The following is a 21,896-nucleotide window of genomic DNA, read 5'->3' on the forward strand; positions in this document are numbered from 1 at the left end:
ATGCTTTTTTTTTTTTTTTTAATAAAACAGGTGGAAATAAGCTGTAATTGAAACTAAGTGGGCATTTCACCCTCATTGTTGCTGCCCCTGGTTCCAGCCTCCCAGACTTGTCTCGTTGCTGTCAGCTTTTCTTAGAGTGAGAAATTGTCACTATGAATATGTCCACAAATGATTGTAAAAAACTTTCAGTATACAGTCTAAATGAAAATTTAGACTGAGAAAGAGATAAAATTATCTGTCCATGTTTCACCATTTTGTAACTTAAATTCCCAAAAGGAATGTATTACTTATATATTTCACACACACTCAGCAAGAATAAATGAAAGTATTATCTAGTATTACATTGATTCATTGGTAACACTCATTTCATATTACACTAAATAATATTAACAAACCTGCCACACACATGGCCACTACTTTATCAAATAGTTGAATTACTGAATATATATTTAAGATAAAATGTGACTTTGACTTTAAAATTAATTTAGAACTCTGCTTTAAAATAGAGTTGATTCTCACTTTAAGACAGTGGATTTTTAGTGAAATAAATAGCAATTCTTTGTTAAATTTAGTGTTTGGGAAATATTGTATGTTTGTATTATTTTATCTTGAGAACCTGGTTAATATCTCCCTATTCTAAGTTAGGAAATGTACCCTTTCATCTTTTTATCTTTTTAATCTTTTTATCCGCACAAGGCCAAAAAATGCTTTATGCTTATTAAATGCTTATCACTTATTAAACAAAGTCATGCTTCAAGGAGATGAATACATGGAAACACAAATCACATGGGAATGTTTCATGTATATTTGCAAACACATATACATATGCTCCTATGTATGTATTTGTGTGTTAGTGGATTGGTTTAAATCAAGCAAAAGTCAACAAAATTCCATTCATAATAGTTTCTTGGAATTTGGAATGTGCTGCATAGTGTTTAATGGGTGTGAAAATTGTCAGAAAAGGAAAGATAGTCCTTTCCTTTAGGAAATGTACATAATTTACTAAGCATTTAGGATTGTTATTCCTGGTTCCAATCATCCCCAATCCTGTGGAGGGACCATAGATATGCTTAGAATTTTTTTAGGTTAAGGAAAGATGAAGAAAATAAAATCTGTCTTTAGAAAATAGAATCTGTCCAAATGGCTGATAGAGTTGCAGGGCATACAGCTGAAGAGGAGGCTGCTGTAGCGGGGATGTGGTGAGGGCTCTCATTTGTCACATAGCTGAAGCCTAAAGGGCACTGCGTGAGCAGCTAGAGACCACTTGGAGGCTGCTGACAACACTCACTGGAAGACTGTATAGAATTTTGATTAAATGTACACTTCTGTTCCATCTCAGAACATGCTGTAACTAAAACATTCCATATAGACTTAGGAAAATCTTTGCAACTTGGAGAAAATATATCCTGTATCATAGGTAAATGATAATAGATTCTTAATATTCATCACTCCCTTTTCTAATGTAAGTAATGTAAAACAAAAGCTACCAAGAGGGGTAATCATTAGGTATATTTGCTTCATAAGAGAGTATTTTGATATAGGGTTTTCCAAAAGTCAGGTACACTTAGAGTATAGGTTTTGGGCGGGCGGTGGGGGGTGTTGAATGAATGTGTCCTTAAATTCGAATGTGGATACAACTGATTCCTTTCAAACACTGATTGGCCTCAAGAAAATGTCCAGTGTTGCTTGTCTGGCCCCCTGAATCTCCAGAGTGAGAATGTTTATTTAGTGAATGGAAGGCCAATCTACTTTTAGGTCTTTCCTGAGATTAAGAAAAAGAGTAATAATCTGACTTTCTATGGACAGTCATGTAGATAAAGTAAACATGGGACACAAAAAGAGCACCCAATCTGGAAATAAGCATATCTCCATGTTGAAGAATAAAAAGTTTTGCTCCAAAATTTATGGGTAAAGTGAGATTAGCTTTCTCATACTTTCTCTTGTCTTTAAAAAAATAAAACTAAAAACCTTAGCTTTCAATTTCGTTTGAATTACTCTCCAAAGTGGATATTTCAAAAGCGTCTCCACTTTTATATCTTTCTCATTATCTCTACAGAAGAAAAGATGTTAAAATATAAGTTGGCTTTCTGACAATTTCATCAATTGAGGCGGGGGAGAATCACTTGAAGTCATATAATATGAGTGATTGGTATGTGAAATTTTATCTAAGAAAATAGGCCTCACACCACACAGTGAGGTTTTGTTGAAAAACTCCCTAATGAAAAAGAAAATCAATCAAATATCTACCAGTTTCAAATTTTGTAACCAGTCTAAACCTATGTTTCCCCCACCCCCCCAAAAAAAGGAAATATATAAAATATAATGACTCTTGAAGACGGTAGGATTTTATTTTATAGCAAAAAGACTGCTGAAAAATTTGCCTTGAGTCTTGCTAATGGGACTAGTCATATTACACTGTAAAGAAGCATAGAGGCTACCAATAGGTCTGTGTATGTTCTTTTCTAGAGCCTTGTACTTTAATTTGTTGGGTCTCTGGATCATTCTGGTGTGTGCAGTCTTCTCTGGCTTAATCATGTATGCACACTTCAAAGACTGTGACCCCTGGACTTCTGGAATCATCTCAGCACCAGACCAGGTATGTGTTTTCTTGGGGCCAGAGGGAATGGCTGAATGACTGTGCTTCTGGTTACTGATGGGTGTTGGTGGACATTTCTCTTTTTCTGCTGGATGTCCAGCCACTTCCCAAATCCAAAAGACTTGTTCTCTTTCCTCCCCTCTTGGGTGCTAGCAGCACACACTATTTGTAATATGAATGGATGAGCATGTGAGAAGATGACCGATTACCTTGTCATTGAACAAAGGCTGGAGCCAGGGCAAGTCCTTGAACACTCGAGAAGGCAGGCCTGAACCCATGCTTCAGTTGTTGATGTTGCCTTTGGACTCTCTTTCTGTTCATTTCAAGGTTGACTGATGATGCTTTAATCTTAAATTGAGCAAAATGACCTTTATTTCTCTAAGGCTTCTGCTCATGACTTCTAATCACAGCTTAAATAATATGATCCCAATACCTACATTAAGTTTGCTTTTAGACCTCCATTTATGGAGAATATGGTCAGGGAACCACTGTCTACTCTCTTCCCTTGTATATTCAATTCTCCTGCTTATCCCTATGGGGGCACCTCTCCCACATATCTGATTAGAACCATAATACCTTAAACCATAATTCCTTGAAAACCTGCTTAAAGCAGTTGTTCATAGGGTTTAATTACTAACATTGAGGGTAAACAGGCAAGAAAATATGTTTCATTGCAAACATAAGAAAAGCTAAAAGTTTATGAAGCTGCTAATGTTCATCCAACCCTGTCCACTTATATTGACCCTCCCCAACCCCTCCTTTACAACTGGACCTCATGGAATTGGATTACAACATCATTGGCTAGCCTGTATCAACCCTAGCTCCTCTATCATTATTTCATTTTGTGTATTTTTTCCCTTTTTCCATCTTCTCTAGCTAAAATGCTATATTCTCGTATTTCCAACATTGCTGATAAGACCACTGATCCTATGTTAATGTTCTGCCTCTCCAGCTGATGCCATACTTTGTCATGGAGATATTTTCTACAATGCCAGGTCTGCCAGGGCTCTTTGTGGCTTGCGCCTTCAGTGGGACCCTGAGGTTAGTATACTGACAGTGTTCCACTTTGCCTCAGCCGAAGATAATGACAATGGCAATGACAACAAAGATAACAAGGGTGATGGTGGTAATAATCTCCAATATTTACTGAGTTCTCTCTGTGGTTCATTGTCCTATGACAATGAATGCTTTATTTGTTTTTATTATTGCTTGCCTGAGACTGAAGCATTGTTCACCTTATCATCACTGTTTACCTTATCATCACTTTGTTTACCTTATCATCACTTTACATATAAGGAACTGAAATTTAGCAAGAAAAGTTACTCATGGTGACTTAGTAAATCACAGAGGCAGGGTGAAGCTTAGGTCTGTCCCCCCTATTTTCTCAACCTTGTCTGATGTCAACTGTGCCTGATTTCACATGACCTTGACACAAAGTAGCTCACTCTTCGGTCTCTTCTCCCTCAGCTACAATGATCCTTTGCCTTCTATTCTCTCCATTTTCAATAGCACACTCTGGCAGCTGAATGAAGATAGTTATCTTAAAAGCAAAATCATTCATACATAGATTCTGACAAATATTTCAGAAGGTTTATATATTACACCAAGTTCAGGTGGTGACTCTGATGATAATACAGAGAACAAAACTGACATGAGTATTGCCCTCATAGACCTTTGCCTTTCATAGACATGGGAAATGGGCTATATGCAACAAAACAAAAATAAGGAAGGTATTATTTGATAACGACATGCAGTGTAGAGGAAATAGCAGGGTGACTTCCCAGAGAGAGGTGAGGCTGGGCTTTCTAATTTTTATAGGATCTTTAGGGAACTTCCTGATTAGTACCAACATTTGTACTGAGATCCAAAGGATGCAAGGAGCTAACTGTGATTAACAAAGGTGGAATCTTTATAGATTGGAGGAGGAAGGTATAAATTCGATAAGCTGTATTCGAGGAACAAAGATTTGATGCATAAGGAACTGGAGGAGAGCAGATGGGGATAAATTTGAAGATGTGGACAGGTGTCATGGCAGATCAACATGAAATGGTAAAGAGCTGGCATTTCAAATTAAATGAAATGACATGACTTAGTCCCTGAAGTCAGGGAAATCACAGAGGCAGGACTGAAGCTTAGATCTGTCCCTTCTGAAGTCAGGGAATAAATAATGTCATAAATAATGTGACCAGTTAGGAGACTGGCCTTTATTCAGATGAGTGGTGATAGTCACTTGTGAGAAGGGCAGGTGCAGTAGTGTTGAGAGCAATGGATTAAAACATTAGGATGGCACATTACTTTTCTTCATTAAATATTTTAATTAAAGTAACACTTGCTCTCAACACTACATATGATTTAGAGATATAGGCACACACATTTCTGGTGTATGTCACCACACCACACCCACCACCAAGGCACCCACATTCCTCCATCATAGTCCATTTTACTCCTCCCCACTTTGCTCTAGTAGACTCAATTCTACAGTCAGATATCTAGGGTTTGGTATTGGTTTGGTTTTATCTGACCCTTTGTTTTGTTTTTCTGTGTCCCACATGTAAGTGACACCATCTGGTATCTGTCTTTCTCCTTCTAATTTACTTCACTTCCATCACTTTTCTTCAAACAAGACTCTCCGCCTTATGGACCAGATAACTCAGTAAGCAGAAAAAACCTTATTTCCCTTGCTGGAGCTTAGTTACAAAGAATCAATTAGAAGACTTGTCAAAGAACAATTTTAAGATAGCAAAATGATCAAAGTCAAAGTCAAAAGTTTATGTTTTATTCCTCAACTCTCTTAGTCTCACCTCACAGAATTAACCACTGTTAACAACGCCTTCTGTGCTTTCTTGAGAGATCATGCTTTATACACTGATGGATTTCTTTAGTAATATGATTTAGAAATCTTTTAGTATCAGTAACTCTACCCTGTTCTTGTCATTGAGCTACTATAATTTAGTTGATAAGCACTTTGATGGCAGGCATTACTAACAGTACTATGTCTTAGCATGTTCAAGTGGTTACAACAAAAATCAAAGACTGGGTTGCTTACCACCAGCAGAAATTTATTTCTCAAAGTTCTTCAAGAAGTTCAAAGAACTTCTTCAAAGTTCTTCAGAAGTCCAAGATCAAGGTTTCAGTAGATTCTCCAGTTTCTGGTGTGATTCTCCACTTTTTACTTTATAGAGAATAAACTACCAGTAATTTCATTATTTTTTAGCAAGTAAGCCATCTTTTCACCATTGACTTAAAATGCTGTTTTTACTATATCCTACATTATTTTTTATAATATATCCTACATTATTTTTTATAATATATCCTATATTATTTTTTATATTTTATATTTATACATTATTTTCTATATCCCTTTATCTCTATCTATAGGTAAGCAATCATAATTTTATTATTGCACTTTAAAATATGATTAAATATTTATTCAGGTGGTATTTAATTTCTTTCACAAATTTTTCCTGCTAACTAGGTTTCTTTCTTTTTTTAGTTAATTTTTTGATATTTGATTGTATTAAGATCATGACAGCTACAAATACTGTTGTCATTTTCTCTTTTCTAATAATTACATTTCTTTGTTCCTTCTCTTATATAATTGTGCTTTTAAGACAATGACTAATAATAATAGAAGAAATTCTTATTTTTGTTAGATAATTTGAAGGGAATGGTTCTTAAATTTTACCATTAAATATGTCAAAATGTGGTTTGAAAGATATTTATATTAATACTCATAAAATCAATAAAACTGTAAAAAAGAAAAATGCATATATTTATTCAACTTTTAGGAAATACTCTTACCAGGGAGAGATATTAAATTCTGGTAAAAGTTTGGCATTTTGAAATGGACTTTTTTTAAATACTTTTAGCATATTAATAAGTTGAAAGATTTCCAAAATAGTAACATCCTTGGATATATATAATGACTTTGATTTGCTTATGGTATAATTTCAATTTAATGTATTACTATTTTTTAAAATACTCATTTTAGGATTTTGCATCAATCATATCAAGTGATTGTCAAGGAAACTAACGACAGAAACAAGGAAACCAGTGGACTAAATAGAAGGAGGGGTGATACTCTAATTTTTGTCTGCTCTAGGCCTTCCTTCCAAACACACACTCCTTACTATTAGTCTGATTCGCTCCTCTGTAGCTGTCAACAGTTTAATTCCTCCATTAGAAAATGGCTGATCCTTTGGAACTGAAGTGCAAAAATTCCAAGAAAGGGACACACTGAACAGTGCATGTTAGAGAGAGCTTACTTCTGCTACAACCCTAAGGAGTTAAGGAAAGGGAAAACACAAGAATGGAGGAAGCTAAAACAATGGTGGTTGAGAGACAGGAGGGGTTGGGGAGGAATGAAACAAAGTGCTTGAGTTTCAATTCCAGAAGAAGAACTTAGGACGTTTCTACATGTTCTATCTGTTACTTAGGGAAGGAACTCTAAAATTTTGCACAAGATGGACTAGGAATTATTCCAACTGAGTTAATTTGCACTAGAATTAATGGTACGAATATTCTGAATTATAGAAAAAAGTAAAAGTTGAATTTTCTTCCATGTCATTGGCACAAAAATAGCTTTTTTCCAACGAGCATTTTAAGATAAGAAAATAGAAAATTTAACAAGCATCAGGACAGGTTTTATTTATAAACTTACTTCTTCTCCAAAACTTTTATTTGTGGTTGTGGTTTTGCATCATATGGATTTAATATAGTTATCTATTCTACCAGCTAAAATACTCATGAGAAAATTAATAAGCTTTCATGCTAGTCTGCAAAATAAGCCCCAACTTCCAGGTCTTCACATAGCACTTTGTCATTTTCCTTCATAACAATTGTAAAATTGGTTGTTAAATGTCTGTGTGGTTAAGTAAAGCATGAGGTCTAAGCTTTCTGGTTCATCATTGGATGCTTAATACCCAGAATGAATAAAACAGATCATGGTATGAATGAATGAGCGCTTGAATTATTAATAAATGGCAAATTGTACTGATTAGTGGATTACGATAGTCACTACTTCCTGCCTCATATTCAAACTAGATGCACATCTGCACAATTTCTGCTACTGCTGGCTAACTTATTTAATGTCTTACAAGGGGATTAAAGTGAAGGTTAGAACAGGAAAGCCCATTTTTCTCACTGGAGTTTAAGAATGAAAGATACAGTAAGCACAGAGAAGCTTTGATGATTGAGTCATCAGGCCATGTGGCTCCACTGGAGTCCAGAATAAGGACATAGATCTATACCTGCTTTTCTTAGATCCCTGCCTTATCTACTTGCCTGGGCATCAAGGCAGCCTAGTCAGCTTTCTTTAGGTTGCACTATGTTCTTGCTTTTCTCTCCCTGTAGCACTGTGGCTGCCAGCATCAATGCCTTAGCAACAGTGACCTTTGAGGACTTTGTCAAGAGCTGCTTTCCTCACCTCTCCGACAAGCTGAGCACCTGGATCAGTAAAGGCTTATGTAGGTACAGCCAATAAACCTTCTATTCCATATCATGAAATGTTCATGTCGAAATACTGCATGTGCTGTTCAGGATACACCTACAGCCACAAATGCACTGGAGATAGATGAGGAAGCTCACATACAGATCCTTACAGTTTCAACAGTACCAGGGTTGGGGGTTGGGGGTCAGGAAAGAATGGCCAGCTAGCTATCCTCCCACTAACCTTGTTTTCACAGAAACACTTCTGTGTTCACACTCCACTCCACAGGCATCACATGAACATCTCTTGATTATGCTGTGCTGACCATAATAGTACCCTGCATGGGAAAATGTTCTGCTCACTTTGCCAGTCACTTTGCCCAGTTCAGACAAATTCTTTTCTAAAACATCCTTTATTACCAAACTCCTAGTAATCTCACCTCAAAGAATAATTGCTCTTCACTTAATCATGTAATTGCACATTTGTTAGCATTGTGACACTTATACTAAATTATAGTTTTACAAAGTTTTATTTTTTTAAGTATAAACAAATTATATGCTTATTTTCTTATTATAGAAAATGTAGGTAATTTAGAAAAGTATTATGACTTTAAAAATAAAATTATAGCTGTCTAATTTTGTTCCTGGTTATTTTTTTTTTTCCTGGCATGTTATAGTGAGCACTTTTCTGTGTCATTTGTGTATTCTTTGAAAACATGGTTTTTTAAATGACAGCTTAATATTTTACAAAACGTCTTATTTTCATATTATCACTTGTGATTCTTTTGTTCATTTTTTTTGTAACATTACTATGCCCTGGAAAGTTCTATCTTCATCATTCCGGACAATCCCTGCCCCTACTCACCTCCAGAGGCAGCTACAATTAAAATATTTTCCACCATAAATTTGTTTTATCTCTTCTAGAATTTCATATAAAGTCACACAGTATGCACTGTTTTGTAAGTCATTTCACTCAGAATAATATTTCTGAGATTTATCTTTGTTGTTTTGATATCAGTATTTCATTTCTTTTTATAGCAGAATAGTATGAAATTGCATGGATATACCATAGTTTTTAAATTTCTATTTCTGATGGGCCTGAACTGTATCAGTTTGAGGTTATAGTGAATAAAGTTGTTGTGCTCTTGTACAAGTCTTTTTGTGAATATGTTTTCATTTCCCTGGTAAATACAAAGGAGAGGAAGTTCTTGGCCAGCTATCATGGTTATGAACTTTCTTGTACTCTTTTCTTACCACATCTGACCATCTTCATCTAAATATTTTGGTTTTGCATCCTATCTTGCTGTTTTAAAGCTCATTTATTTTCACCTAACCTATATTTGTTTGCATTATTGAATCTACATATATTTGTAGCATATTAAGATGGCAAAATATTTTGAATATTTTTTTTTCTGATACCTAAGGCAAATTATTTCCAGAAATTATACTTTTTGTTTGAGCCTTTAATTTAATATATTCATCCCGTTTGACAACATTTTACCATAGGTTCCCCCCACCACCTTTTTTCTCCTTACTTAGGTTTGAACAAGGAGAAAGAGATGCTGACACAGGGATGGTAACTGGATAGGTGAATTGCCTTGATACTATACATTGTCTTGCATAATAAGAAAGACAAATGGCATGTAGATGAGCATTAGCCCCAGCAGAATTCCCAGTTTCTAGCAGATATTCATGAATTTGCTGGATTGAGGTAGAATTTTCTCCTATGCTTATGGTTTATTGTCCAATGCTGTGAGCTGAGAGAACACAGGGAAAATCCACAGCATTTGCTATCACTGTGGAGCTTTCTCTACATTCCACAATTCTGTTTTGTCTGCAGAGCCATACACTCCAGATCTCGCTGAACTCCCACCAATTTCCCCTAAACTTTCTGCCTCTCAGTTTGCTATTGATTGCAATCTGATGGAAGTATAAAGATTTGAGGAAAGGAAAACTGAATCAATTCCCTCATCAGCACATAAAAGTAGTAGCCCTGGATTGAGGGCTGACTGTCTAGAATCTTGTTTGAACAGATAAAAGAGGATAATCATTAGTAGAGAGAAAATACTTTTTTGTTATTATTCCTTCAGGCAGATAGTAATTCTTATTCATGAAAATACAGACTCAGAGCAAATATTTTTTTCCACAATCTAATTTTTCATCTTTAAAAATAATGAGTACAATTTTAAGAACTAAAAGTGTTTAATAATAAATTTTGGTTTTTAGTTTTTGAGTTTTCTTATTTGCCTATGTCTTCTTGAGAAATTAGTAAATAAGGTATCAAAAGCCACAATCTGGTTTCATTTTAAGAGTGAGTTCCTAATAATATCATTGTACTAAATATTAAATAATTAATATTAATAATCACAACAAACATAGGGCACTTGTATGTGCCAAACACTGTTCTGGAAAGTTCATACCCACTTTCGTTGCTAATGCTTTTTCTTTTCCTCAAACCCCGATGTGCAGTCCCTTCCTAGAATGTGACATCTTTGGGTCTGTAATGAAATGCTGAAATTATGACCATGGCATCTAGTGAAGTGCTGACATATGGTCAATACACAATAAAACTGAAATAAAAGTCACACTGGGAATGAAATTAGAAATTTAGCTTAGAGAAAATTTCAAACAGAATGAATAATATCATTTTCTCTCCATTGCTGCCATTGTGTCCCTATTTCAGTCTCCAACTGCCTAACTCTTATTTAGTTTATGGGTTACAACAGGAATTGAATGTACTTTTATGCTGATTTCTCTACAAATTGAGCAAAACCAATATGTCCTTTGAAAGATTGTTTAAAAGAAGTCATAATCCTAAAAGATGACTAAGGCATTAATGCTGATTAATTCAGTGAAATCCTCTGATACTAGAGGCACCTTGGAATTGCTCAGAGCTTAGAACCCTGAAGGCCCTGAGGCTACTCAGGCTTAGAGATGTAAACAAATCCAGCTTTATGTGAAGTGAGAAGCACCAGAAGGAGGGTGTGAATAAAGCACTATGGGAAAAGATCCAAATGCTTGTTAGATTTGCAAAGCCTGAAAAACGCCCTCTTCATGTATTTAGCCATTTTAAAGATGAAGAACTGAGGTTAGTTACTGCTTCTTCAGCTGACTGCTGATGAGAAGTTGGAGCTGCAGCTGCAATTAGTCTGGATTAGTCTAGACCAGTAACCTTCCCACATTTTCTCATTGTTTCCACATTTCTTAAATCCTGGAGAAAAAACAAACAAACAAACAAAAAACATCTTTGAGGCTGGTTTCCATTTCATTCTGCCTGAACTAGAAAAAGATGGCTGCAGGAGAAACGTCCCCTCACTGCCCCTCTGGAGGCTTGTGATGACTGAGTGGAAAGAGTTCTTAGCAAGGGCCATTCCAGCAGGGTATATGCATCAGATGGCCCAGGGCAGGCACTCAGGGAATCCCTCAAAGCCCATTTAGATGATCATCACAAAAATGTTCTTTTCTTTCAGGTCTCTTATTTGGCGTTATGTGTACCTCCATGGCTGTGGCAGCTTCCCTCATGGGGGGTGTCGTGCAGGTAATGAAACAAGGCGAAAAACGTTCGATTTCATAGCAAGTTCAACCCTCTTTTCTTTTCTAATGCTTTACCTATTCCTCCAAGGTCCAAATGTTGAGACTCACTGATCCCAGGTACAAATTTAACATACATGTAAAATTTCAACCAAAATGGCTTTCAGGAGAAGCTATTAATAGGATTCAGTGATAAGGCACCCTGGAATAAAATTAGAGACACTTACAATCCACATCTAAGAATTTATGATACTTAAATAAAAGTAACAATGATAATCATAATAGAAAAAAAATACTAAATTGCCATTTATAGTCCCAAATGGATTATCTCATTTAATCTTCATCACTTGTCTAAAAGGTAGTATGATTAATGTACAGATTTTACCGTTGAAGAAACTAAGAAGTCAAGATGTAAAGTAACTGTTCCAAATGAACACAATTAAGAGTGGTGGAGTTAGGACATGAACCCACTTCTACCTATTATCTGGGTTACACTCCCTCCCCCATGACTGCTACCAGTCTACAAAATGTCAGTGCTAAAGGAGTGTTAAGGAAGATCTGTTTCCATTTCTTCATTCTGAGCATGATTTAAAAAAGGAGTGAAGATACCCCACTCTAGTTCTCACAGCTAGTTTGTGACAGAACCTGCTCTGTGACCTAAGACTCTCAAGCCACCCCTTTCCTCCCCAAACATCAAAGCATCATCAGATAATTAAATATTCAGATTCTACTTTTACCTTGGCGATTCCCCTCGTGTCTTTGCACAATTTGAACATTCTTACTATTTTCTTGGCATGGCCTCCATTAAATGCTGCTTACATGAAGAAATGAGTAAACAGAAATTACTATTAGAGAGATTATAGATTCTTAAACTGACTACATTCCAGTTCACAGAGCAGTGTCTCTTACACAATCCTTTCAATGACTACTACGTAGGTTTCGTTATTTCCGTTTTAAGCAGCAGGGAACTAAGTCTGGGAGGGTTATGTGCCATGGCAAATGAACTTGTCTGCATAAGAGAAGCTGTGTGACTGGAAACTGGTATGTATTTTCTCTAACAGGCACTTATCATTTTATGCTTGTCAGGAGAGGCTCAATAAGCAATCTTGAAGCACTTAGATATCTAGATACACATCCAAGCAACAGACCTGGCAAGCTGGTGAGGTCTGTCTTTCATGACCTCAGTAGCATCCTTTTAAATTCTCCCATTCAAAGTGCATATATTTCCAAGTTGTAGCTGATGCCTTGGGCCTCATTGCTTTCTCCCCTTGATGCACTATTTATTTTGTAGTTAGACTATTTTTGTTGAGGTAACACTGGTATACAGCACTGTATGTGTTTTAGGTCTATATGTCCTCAAATGTGTCACTACACGACGCCCACCACCAAAGCACCCAAAATCCTCCACCACAGTCCATTGGAATCACTTTCCCCTCTGCTTCCTACCCCCTACCTTTCCCTTCTTTAACCTCAGTTCTGTAGTCAGATGTCAAGAGTTTGTTTTGGTTCAGTTTTGGCCGTTCTTTTGTTGTTTCTTTATTTTTTTTTTTTTTTTAAATATTAAATTTTATTTTTATATTCCCCCATACAATTGCAAACGCCCCATTCTGACCCCAATCCTTCCCCTCCCGCCCCCCACCCCCCAAAAAGTGTCTCTGGTTCATAGTTTTTTGTTGATTTTGATTTTCACTTTCTTATATTCATTTTCCTGGTCCCTTATTTAAGTTTTCTAGATTCCTGCTATGAGTGAGACCATCTGGTATTTTTCTTTTTGGCTTATTTCACTGAGCATGATCCCTTCCAGTGCCATCCATGTTGCTGCAAATTGCATGTGTTTATCTTTTTTGAATGCTGAGTAATATTCCATGGTATATATGTACCACATCTTCTTGATCCAGTCATCTATTTTTGGGCATTTGGGTTGTTTCCAAAGCTTAGCTATTGTAAACAGTGCTGCTATAAACATAGGAGTGCAGGTGCTCTTTGGAATTGATGTTTCTGTGTCCTTTGGGTAAATACCTAGGAGTGGAATTGCTGGATCATATGGAAGCTCTATGTTTAGTAGGTCCAGAAATCTCCACACAGCTCTCCATAGTGGTTGGACCAGTTTGCACTCCCACCAACAGTGCACAAGAGTTCCTTTTTCTCCACATCCTCGCCAACATTTGTTGTTGCTAGTTTTTTTAATATGTGCCATTCTCACTGGTGTGAGATGGTATCTCATGGTAGTTTTGATTTGCATTTCCCTGATGACAAGTGATGTTGAACATTTTTTCATATGCCTGTTGGCCATTTGCATTTCCTCTTCAGAGAAGTTTCTTTTTAGCTCTTCTGCCCATTTTTTGACTAGATTATTTTCTTTGTTGTTGCTGAGTCTCATCAGCTCTTTGCAGATTTTTGTGATCAGTCCTTTATCATTAGTGTTGGGTGCAAAAATGTTCTCCCAGTTGGTGGGGTTTCTCTTTGTTTTTGTTATTGTCTCTTTTGCTGTGCAGAAGCTCTTTAATTTGATGTAGTCCCAGCTGTTTATCTTTCTCTTCACTATCACTGCTTTGGGTGATGTGTCTGTAAAGATGTCTTTGATGTGCAAATCCCGTAGTGTTTCGCCTATATTTCCTTCTATGTATTTTATGGTTTCAGGTCTTATGTCTAGTTCTTTAATCCATTTTGAGTTGATTTTTGTGTATGGTGTGAGGTAGTGGTCAAGCTTCATTCTTTTGCATGTAGCGACCCAGTTTTCCCAGCACCATTTATTGAACAAACTTTCTTTGCTCCAATGCATAGTCTTTGCTCCTTTGTCAAAGATTAGTTGACCATAAATCTGTGGGTTTATTTCTGGATTTTCTATTCGATTCCATTGGTCTGTATGTCTGTTCTTGTTCCAATACCATGCAGTTTTGATGATTATGGCTTTGTAGTATAGTTTGAAGTCTGGGAGTGTGATGCCTCCATTTCCTTCTTTTTTTTTCAGTAGAGCTTTGGCTATTCGGGGTTTTTGGTGATTCCATATGAATTTCATCAATAATTGTTCTATTTCTTTGAAGAATGCCATTGAGATTTTGATTGGAATAGCATTGAATCTGTATATTGCTTTTGGTAGGATGGCCATTTTAATAATGTTTATTCTTCCAATCCATGAGCAGGGCATGTCTTTCCATTTCTTTGTGTCTTCTTCTATTTCTTTTAACAGTGTTTTATAGTTTTCTTTGTATAGGTCCTTTACCTCTTTTGTTAGATTTATTCCCAAATATTTGATTTTTTTTGTTTCGATAATAAAAGGGGTGGTTTTTTTGATTTCTTCTTCTTCAGATTTATTGTTTGTGTATAGGAAGGCTACTGACTTTTGCGTGTTGATTTTGTATCCTGCCACTTTACTGAATTGATTGATGAGTTGAATTAGTTTTTCTGTGGAGATTTTGGGGTTCTCTATGTATATTATCATATCATCTGCAAATAGTGATAGTTTGACTTCTTCTTTTCCTATTTGGATTCCTTGTATGTCTTTCTCTTGTCTTATTGCTCTGGCTAGGACTTCCAGTATTATATTGAAAAGCAGTGGTGAGAGTGGACATCCTTGTCTTGTTCCAGATCTTAATGGAATTGCTTTCAGCTTTTCACCATTGAGAATGATACTGGCTGTTGGCTTGTCATAGATGGCCTTTATGATGTTGAGGTATGTTCCTTGTATCCCAAGAATTTCAAGGGCTTTTATCATGAATGGGTGTTGCACTTTGTCGAAAGCTTTCTCAGCATCTATTGATATTATCATATGGTTTTTATATTTCTTTTTGTTGATGTGTTGGATAACGTTGATTGATTTTCGGATGTTAAACCATCCTTGTGCCCCTGGAATGAATCCAACTTGGTCGTGGTGAATTATCTTATGGATACATTGTTGGATTCTGATAGCTAAAATTTTATTGAGGATTTTTGCATCAGTGTTCATTAGGGAGATTGGCCTATAGTTTTCCTTTTTTGTGTTGTCCTTATTCGGTTTTGGTATTAGTGTAATATTGGCTTCATAGAACGTGTTTGGTATTGTCCCTTTATATTTTACATGCAAATGCAATCATCTTGTATTTACTGTTAAGGTAGTAGCATCACATCCAATTTGCTGATAATTTGAATCATTTCTCTGAACACATATGATTTGACAGATGCAGAAAGGCAACTGCAATTTCCCTATTTAATTTTCCAAATAGCTTGACTACCTTGAATTTAATAGGACAGCATTCATATTCAGGGTTAATGCATGGGAAGACGGAAACCAAGGCCCCTGGGTGTGAGGGATAGATCCAAGTTTAATTTCAGGTTCTCAACACTAATCCATTTCATTGTGTATATTTATGGCTGTTGTTGGGTGTGGGCAGATTGAAACTTTTTAAACAAAGGCATTTTCAATATTTTAGTTTATAGTTTTACAAACTGCACTCTGGAGCTAAACATCCTATGAAATGCTCCTAAAGAAAATTTCCAAAGTTAACAATTTTTAGGACAAGCTGCACCCAGCAGTTGCCTCTCAGAAATTCACAGTATACATTAGCCTACTGAAGAATCTGGGAAGATCTATATTGAAATAACTTGTTTTACTTTAAATCTGAGGCCACAGGGCCATAAGTGGGTGAAGAAAGAAGAAAGGGGTGTGGGCAGATAGTAGCAGCAAAAGTCTCCTGTTAACTAGTGACTGCAGAGCTTCCAGTTGAGAAAGGTCATTCTCTCCATTTTGCTATTATCTAGAGACCATCAGTGAACTGCTAAGGGCTAAGAGCTTTAATGACTCCCAGGATAATTTTATCTCAACTAGAAAAACGTTTTCTATATCTCAAAACAGTTCAATAATGAATTTACTTACTTCAGAAATCAGAGACTTGAGTAACATGGTAGGTAACCATAGTAATACTAACAATACAATGACAATAGCGCATAATATCTGGGGTGGCACTTCAGAGGACTCTCTAGTCAGAACTTTCTCTTGGATTCTATAATGAATATTCACCCAAAAAACCCCTGAAACACATTGTTGTGATCCCCTCTTGACATATGAGAATGTTAAGGCACAGCAAGCCTATCCCAACCCTAAGATACATGTTCGGAATCACTGCCCTCCCCCTGCGGGGCCAGTGAGGCTATTCCCTGAGTTTTAAGTCTTCCTTCATGCTTAGTGACAATAATAAAAAGGATAAAATTAGGATTAGCTTAATTATACACATTACAAAAAAATACATATTTTTAAATCCAGAAGCTCTTTTTTTTTTTCCCCTATCAAGTGAAGACCTTTTTTCCCCAGTGCCATATTGGCTAATTACTTTTTAAGATACTGTTATTTTCTTTCTCCCCCACAGGGGGAGATAAACACCTTCCCTAACTTATTCCCTTTCCCATAGTATAGCTCTTAAGTTCGCTGCCACATTCAGCAATCAGAGGAACTGTGGATTAATGCTATCAATCAACAGAGAAAATGTTAAGAATATAAAATTAAGTATTGATTTTGGGGGGAAGTTTAGCTTTTCTCTTTTCTATCTCCTCTTATAAGTGATTTATCTATGTCAGTGACTTCTCTAAATTAACCTGGAAAAACAATAACATTGCAAGCAGCTCATCTTTTTTGGACAAAAGCACTTACCTTACAGTTGGAGGGGACTGAAGATGCTTTGGTTTTTGCACTTTTATATAGAAGACTTTCTGCAGTAGAATACATCTGAGTTAACAAAAGAAGTTTTGACAAATTGTGGTTATGTGTTGCAGGACCAAATTAGAACCCAAATAATCTATTATAACTTTTTTCTCCACATACAAAGTAAGGCCATTAAAGTGGTCTGTGCTCTCTCTTTTTTTTTTTTTAAATTGAGGTAGCATTCAGATACAATACTATGTTTTAATAGTAATAGTATGGTTTACACCTCCATCAATGTATCATACAACTTACCCACCATTGAAAAGGACTAGTTACTATCTACCACGGTCCAGTTCACCCCATCTCCCTTTTTCCCCCACACCCCTTTTTTCTGTGCACTGGTAGCCACTATTTTGCTGTCAGAGGATAAAGTTTTGTTTGTTTGCTTTGTTCCTTTGTAATCACATATGAGTGAAATAATTTGGTATTTGTCTTTATTTTTATGGCTTATTTTCAACATAACCACCTCAAGTTAAATTCATGTTTTTACTCACCTTTTTTTAAGATTTATTTTTATTTATTTATGCATACAAGAACTGAGATGTAAGCTAGAGGTCCCAGGGTGGGGGTGTGTGAGAGGATTCGCCAGAGACAGAGTGGGGAGCAGAACAGGAGAATCTACTGAAATACACTGCTGAGGGGAGCAGCAGGCAAGATAGGCGAGGTCTGCTGAGCCATGTGGGCCAGGGATTTAACTCATGCCTCAGTGGCTGGCTATGATAGCTTGATGGGCTGAGACATTAACCCCTGTGCCACCAGGGAAGCCCTCAAATTTTCTTTTATTTTTTTTTTATTTTTTTTTTTTAATTTTTTTTCTAATAGAGGCATGTTTATTTATTTATTTATTTATTTATTTGTTTTATTTATACATGCACTGGGTACAGTCCGAAGCGCGGGAGGGTGAGGGAATTCACCAGAGCCAGAGCGGGGAGCAGAGCAGGCAGAAGGACCGAAATACACTGCTGAGGGGAGCAGCGGGCGGCAGGAGAGGTCTGCGCGCCATGTGGGACCCTCCTCCGGTGGCCGGGGAGCAGCCGGGGATCGAACCAGCGGCGCGGAGGCCGCGGGCAGCTTCGCAACCCAGCGCTCAACCACTGCGCCACCGGGGAGGCCCTCAAATTTTCTTTTAAAAGACTGTGTTTAGGAGAGCAAGTGTGAGTTTTAAGTGACACACCTGTCTTGTATCTCAACTGACCTTTGGAACTATACCTTTAATATCTTCATCTCTTGGGGCCTCCATGGTGGCACAAGAGGTTAAGCACAGCACTGTGAAGCTAGCCACAGCCTCTGCAGCATGAGTTAGATCCCTGGCCCAACCAGGGAACTGCCCACATGGTGCAGCAGACCTCTCCTGTCTCTCCTACTGCTCCCCTCAGCACTGTATTTCAGTCAGTCTGCCTGTTTTGTTCCCCACTCTGTCTCTGGTGAATCCTCTCACCCCCCACCCCTCTGGCCTGTACCCCAGTTCTTGTATGCATAAATAAATCTTAAAAAAAAAACATCTCTCAGTTCAATTTTCTCCTCTATAAAATTTAAGTAATGCGACCTACTAAAGACAGCAATTTTAAGGATTCAACGAGGGCATTCCATTAGGTGTCTGATTAACATGAGATAAGGTCTTCAGAGCATTCTGTCTCAGCCTCCCAACAGTTAATGGAAACAGAAGGGGCTATACTGCAGAGTAACTCTGTGCATACATGTATACACATGTGCTCACTCAGATACACGCAGAGTCTGTGTGTGTTCCAGGCACCTCAGAAGGCCATGCACAAAGTTAAAGATCGACAGCAAATTATCTTGATGAAAGTCACCCTGTCAATTCACTGGGCTCAATAACTTAGAGGCTGAGATGTAGATTCATCAATTTAAATTCATTAAATTTCTAAAAGAGACAGTGTCGTAAAGATGGAATATGGGATACAGACTGTGCTCCAGTTGCCACATCATGTGCTTACTAATGTTTCAAAATCTTTGAAATATTCTGGCTAGAAAGGGAGAAGTAACACAATTACCTTATATGATAAGAGAGGTAAGTTATAGATATGTTTATTTGGTATATTTTAGAAAATTTTTTGAGAAGATAGAAAATATAAATGAATCAATGAGTGCCCACTTTAAGGAAACCTCTACCAAATCTAAATTACCTGTGTTGTATGTATATATATGTATACAGATGTAGACATGTTTATCTATATTTTTATTTCTTATACAATGCTTAGCAGTGAGCTCAGAAGGGAGAAACGATTTCCAGAGTGCAATTGGTTAATGAGTGGAATCATGAGGACCAAGAATGAACTTGTCCCTGGTCCAAGAGAGAGAAGTGGTCTCGGGTGGCCAATGACTCCCTCAGAGTGGTGCATCATCTGATTTGTTTTGTTTCCCAGGCGGCCCTGAGCATCCATGGCATGTGTGGGGGCCCCATGTTGGGCTTGTTCTCTCTGGGAATTGTGTTCCCGTTTGTGAACTGGAAGGTAAGGACCCTGCAACCCCCTTCACTCTTCCCAGCTAAGTCTGACCCCCAGTTAGTCTCTCTCTTCTCACTCCTTCTTGGAAAGGTCACTTTGTCTTTGCCAGTTAAAAGAAATGTTAACTCCTTTCCATGGTAGAACTAAACAGAACCTGTGCTCTCTTATTTCTGACTTCAGTGAAGCCTTTTTAGAAGCAGAAAATAGAAAAAAAAATAAGAGGAGGTTGTGAAAAGTGTCATAGCCTCAGAGTTGATTTTTTAGGGCTTAAGGGTCTTAAGAACCCACAAAATGAAATTTAAAATAGGTACTACACTGGGAAATAGGTTAAAACCCAACTTTGAAAACTTTAAAAAACATGTAAACTTTGCTCTTTCTACATTAAGTTACTAAAATTATAACTAATCTTATTAATTATCTAATTAATTAGCTAAATAAAAAGGAAAAGGAGACAAGCCTGGTATACTCTATACCTTCAGAGTTTTGTTGATGGACAAGCTAAGAGTATGTGTTTATGTAAGAGTTGATTGCATGGCTGTGCGGTAAGTAGAAATTAAAATGAGCATTTGGAAAAATAATAATATTTGGAATATTTAAAATAGGCATTTCACTAATTGTCATCAATAAACACATACTTTTTTATTATTTTTTTTAAGATTTATTTATTTATACAAGCACTGGGTACAGTTAGAAGTGCGGGAGGGTGAGAGAATTCACCAGAGCCAGAGCAGGGAGCAGAGCAGGCAGAAGGACCGAAGCACACTGCTGAGGGGAGCAGCGGGCGGCAGGAGAGGTCTGCGCGCCATGTGGGACCCTCCTCCGGTGGCCGTGGAGCAGCCGGGGATCGAACAGGCGCTGCAGAGGCCGCGGGCAGCCTTGCAACCCAGCGCTCAACTGCTGCGCCCCCGGGGTGGCCCATATTTTTAGAAAGATTTTAAACTCCAGAAAACCAGACTTTATGTATATTTTTAAATATACTCTCAGATAGTGGATAAACTTGGAGCCCCTGGTAAAGCTAATGAGGTCTCTGTGGCTACCTGACCATAATGACCACTATTCTAGCTAAATCTTGTGGGACTAGGAAAAGAGAATGGAGAGGGCGGGGGAACATTTGGGGATTTGCATTTCTTCTCCTGCAGCCTTATTAAGATACACTAGTTTTAATAAAAATCAACTGGACAGTTATGTCCTTGGGAAAAAAAAAATATGAGGAAAAGCAATTTCCTAGTCGCAGTAAACTAATTACTAGTTACATAACATCTTAGTGCATTAAAACATTAGTCTGTTCCCTATGGCAGTGAACTGTGGTCCTATTTAGTCAGAAAAACTACTCTGTTCTGGAGAGAGGGTAGTAAGTGTACAAATTTGTGTCATTTTGTCTCCTTGGACATCGCTGATCCTACTAATCATTCATGGTTCTCTTTCCATATAACATGGATCCTCTCAACTTGGCTCTCCAGATAGCTACCATAAATTAGTGAGGGATGCAGCTTTTTTGAAATCCATACATCCTTTACTAGTAGTCCAGAGCTCAGTGAACCTATTACTCTGAAGTCAAATCCAGCTAGGCTGCAGTTTTGGGTTTGATGGGCAAGCTAAAAGCCAATTTGATGTTTTTAAATGGTTGGGAAAAAATCAAAAGAAGACTAACTTTTAATGACATATAAGTATTATATGAAATTCGCATTTGAGGTCCCACAAATAGTTTTATTGAAACACAGCTACTGTGCCTTGTTTACCCATGCCAATGACTGTTTCTGCTTTACAAATGGTAGACTTGGGGCCTCCCCTGGTGGCACAGTGGTTGAGCACTGGGCTGCGAGGCTGCCCACAGCCTCTGCAGCACTGGTTTGATCCCTGGCTGCCGGAGAGGGTCCCACTTGGCACGACAGACCTCTCCTGCCATGCCCGCTGCTCCCCTCAGCAGTGTATTTCGTTGGTCTGGTCTGCCTGTTCTGTTCCCCACTCTGGTTCTGGTGAATTCTCTCACCCTCCTGTGCTTCTGACTATACCCAGTGCTTGTATAAATAAATAAATAAATCTTTAAAAAAAAAAAAAAACAACAAATGGTAGAACTGGGTTGCTGTGACAGATACTGCATATCCACGAAACCTCTAATATTTATTAGCACTTTATAACAGAATCTTGTGGGTCCCCCACAGAGATTTGGCCATCTTGGGGAGACCACAATACCCAGGTTTTA

General features: G+C 37.4%; 2 protein-coding genes across 2 annotated transcripts in view; one reads left to right on the forward strand and one right to left on the reverse strand.

Annotated features, from left to right (window-relative positions):
- The window catches only part of SLC5A12 (solute carrier family 5 member 12), a 44,639-nt gene that overhangs the window by 16,709 nt on the left and 6,034 nt on the right, over positions 1–21,896 (forward strand). Inside the window, exons 7-11 of the mRNA XM_037522562.1 lie at positions 2,467–2,596; positions 3,549–3,637; positions 7,949–8,061; positions 11,494–11,561; positions 19,613–19,699. Coding sequence (XP_037378459.1) covers positions 2,467–2,596; positions 3,549–3,637; positions 7,949–8,061; positions 11,494–11,561; positions 19,613–19,699 — 487 coding nt within the window. The remainder of the gene's footprint in view (positions 1–2,466; positions 2,597–3,548; positions 3,638–7,948; positions 8,062–11,493; positions 11,562–19,612; positions 19,700–21,896) is intronic.
- ANO3 (anoctamin 3) overlaps positions 17,207–21,896 on the reverse strand; it is a 391,782-nt gene continuing 387,092 nt past the window's right edge. The window contains exon 31 of the transcript XR_008553472.1: positions 17,207–17,252. The gene's annotated coding sequence lies outside the window, so the exon portion shown is untranslated. The remainder of the gene's footprint in view (positions 17,253–21,896) is intronic.

This window comes from Talpa occidentalis, unplaced genomic scaffold (assembly GCF_014898055.3).
Source record: "Talpa occidentalis isolate TD23 unplaced genomic scaffold, MPIMG_talOcc4v2.1 talOcc4.3, whole genome shotgun sequence".
Lineage (NCBI taxonomy): Eukaryota > Metazoa > Chordata > Mammalia > Eulipotyphla > Talpidae > Talpa > Talpa occidentalis.